Source organism: Otolemur garnettii, unplaced genomic scaffold (genome assembly GCF_000181295.1).
Source record: "Otolemur garnettii isolate 467f Iridium unplaced genomic scaffold, OtoGar3 scaffold00009, whole genome shotgun sequence".
Taxonomy (NCBI): domain Eukaryota; kingdom Metazoa; phylum Chordata; class Mammalia; order Primates; family Galagidae; genus Otolemur; species Otolemur garnettii.
This window is the reverse complement of record NW_003852404.1, coordinates 2214808-2217054: the sequence shown is the minus strand read 5'-3', so window position 1 is coordinate 2217054 and position 2247 is coordinate 2214808. Positions and strand designations below refer to the sequence as shown.

General features: G+C 32.9%; 1 protein-coding gene across 3 annotated transcripts in view; it reads right to left on the bottom strand.

The window, feature by feature from the left end:
- Positions 1–2247, bottom strand: part of HNRNPR (heterogeneous nuclear ribonucleoprotein R) — a 38993-nt gene that overhangs the window by 12590 nt on the left and 24156 nt on the right. For all 3 annotated transcript variants that reach the window (XM_003783804.2, XM_023509667.1, XM_012801541.2), the window contains 2 exons: positions 1828–2004; positions 74–209 (listed from right to left, as the gene is read on the bottom strand). In XM_003783804.2, the coding sequence (XP_003783852.1) occupies positions 74–209; positions 1828–2004 (313 nt within the window). The remainder of the gene's footprint in view (positions 1–73; positions 210–1827; positions 2005–2247) is intronic.

Here is a 2247-nt window from a genome sequence, read left to right as displayed (position 1 = left end):
AAAAGCACTTATAAAGCAGTACAACTAGTTTCCCAGAACTAATTTCTAAATTTTTGTTTCATTTTTGTTTTACCTGTGACTTTACTGAATTCTTCCAAAATGTTTTCTTTCGTCTTATTCTTCGGAATGGATCCAACAAAAAGTCTGTTGTTTGCCACAGAAATGCATACTCCAAGGTGTTTACCAGGACGAATTTCATAGCTGTCACACTATAAGAAAGAAAAGAACCAGAGACCCCAAAACAACCCCAAACTCAGAACAACTGATCTTAATCTAAAACATTCAACAATTTAAGGCCAAACACTCCCTGCTTCATGAACTCACCGAGTTCCCTCATGCTTGCCATATATGAATGCATATTTTAAACTTCACTGTTAATAGTTCTCTTGTTTTACTTTGGTTTTGTTAACTTTCACTGCTTCTCCATATAAAAAGGACTCAAAGTTATTCACTTTATTTTTTAAAGTATCTTATTTCACATTTCAATTTTATCTATCTGAAAATATTTTTCCAGAGATTTTCAGAAAAAAGTACCCGAGAGTGATCATTCAGGGTCCTTGGGGATGAAATTAGATATAGATAAGCCACAGTCAAAATAACAATATAAAAGAGTAACAACTATGTTTAATCAATGCAAAATACATCTAGGAGAATTTTACATTTTATGCAAGTCAGAATTTTAAATACATACGTAAGTTTTAAACTATATCAATTTCAGATTTTCATGAAAATACAGGGACTAAAAATGTTCAATGTAAATCACTACAGTGATGATTTTCTTGATAAATTTTAACTTCTATGCTTTAACATTACTTACCCATTAGCTTACTAAGACATGATTATTAAAAAATAAAACCATACATTGCCAAAAATGAGGAAATAAAAATTTGAAAACTTAATATTAAATAAACAAATTTAAAGGAAAAACCATAATAAAAACTAAAATCTGGGTCACGTTACGAGTGAAGCTAATTCATATCCCACTAATGAAACCAAAAGCCTTGGTCAAAGCGGTTATCCATTCTAGAAAAGTTAAAACTAGACTAAGTGAGGCCCTCAGATGTCTGGCAAGAGTATGCCAAACTATGACATTACTATTTAAAGATATTGAGATAGCCGTATTTAAATACAGTAGGCCTCAAGATACCTGATTTGCAGAACTCTATTACTACTATTTCTCCTCCGAAATAAGCACAAAGTTGTAAAAGGACCTACAGAAAGGCAATTACTAGAAGACTGTCTATAAAATAGTAGAAAAGGAGAGAAAGATTACAAACAAAGGACTTATGAGCCTAGAAACAAATACAACAATATACTTAGACAATATCAAATAAGTTATATTAGGCTATGACAAAAATAAGATTCACAGCAGTTTCCTGAATTGTGTACCAAAAGTCACTATCACCCACCGTTATGTTCCCCATAACCCATCCTAGCCTTCATTATACATTAAGAATCCTAAAATTTAACAGCAAGAATTGATATCCTGTTTCGCTAACCAAAGACACAACTGCAGAACTCAAATGTTCAAATGAAAATTTTCATACTAATCAATCTAACACATAACTTCTTACAACTATGGGAGACATCTTGTAACACACTATTTCTTGGATTTCTTTTTTTCTTTTTACTTTCATTTCTTTTTTACTTTTATAGTCAGAAAAAATTAAGTCAAAATCACATACCAACTCAGTATAAAAACATTCAAAGAAACAACTGAAAAAAATGAAATGTTAACTGAAAGCATTTTTGAACTAGGTTTATTCCCTCAAATAGTGACTTGCTAGACAATAGATATGTTTATCACATTACCACATAGTCACATACCAGTTTAACAGCTTCCTGTGCAGCTTCCTTTCCACAGAAGGTGATGAATGCATATCCTCTGTTCTGACCAGACAGTGGATCCATCATAAGACGAAGATCCCAAATGGGACCAGCCTTCTCAAAAAGGGGCACCAACTCATCTTCATACAAATCTCTTGGTATTTTACCTACAAAGACCTGAAATAAAACTTCTGTATTAGGATCCAACATAAGCATTTGATTCTAGAGCCATTAAGCCTAAATGCCTTTTTTAGAAGGGGCAAATGATTAAGAATGTAGACAATGTGAATCTTATATTGACTCCCAGAGCTAATCCTAATTTTTATTATAATGACCTTAGGGTTATCAGCAAAGATTAAGGGCAGTGCCTGTGGCTCAACGAGGAGTAGGGCGCTGGCCCCATATGCTAGAGGTCAAACC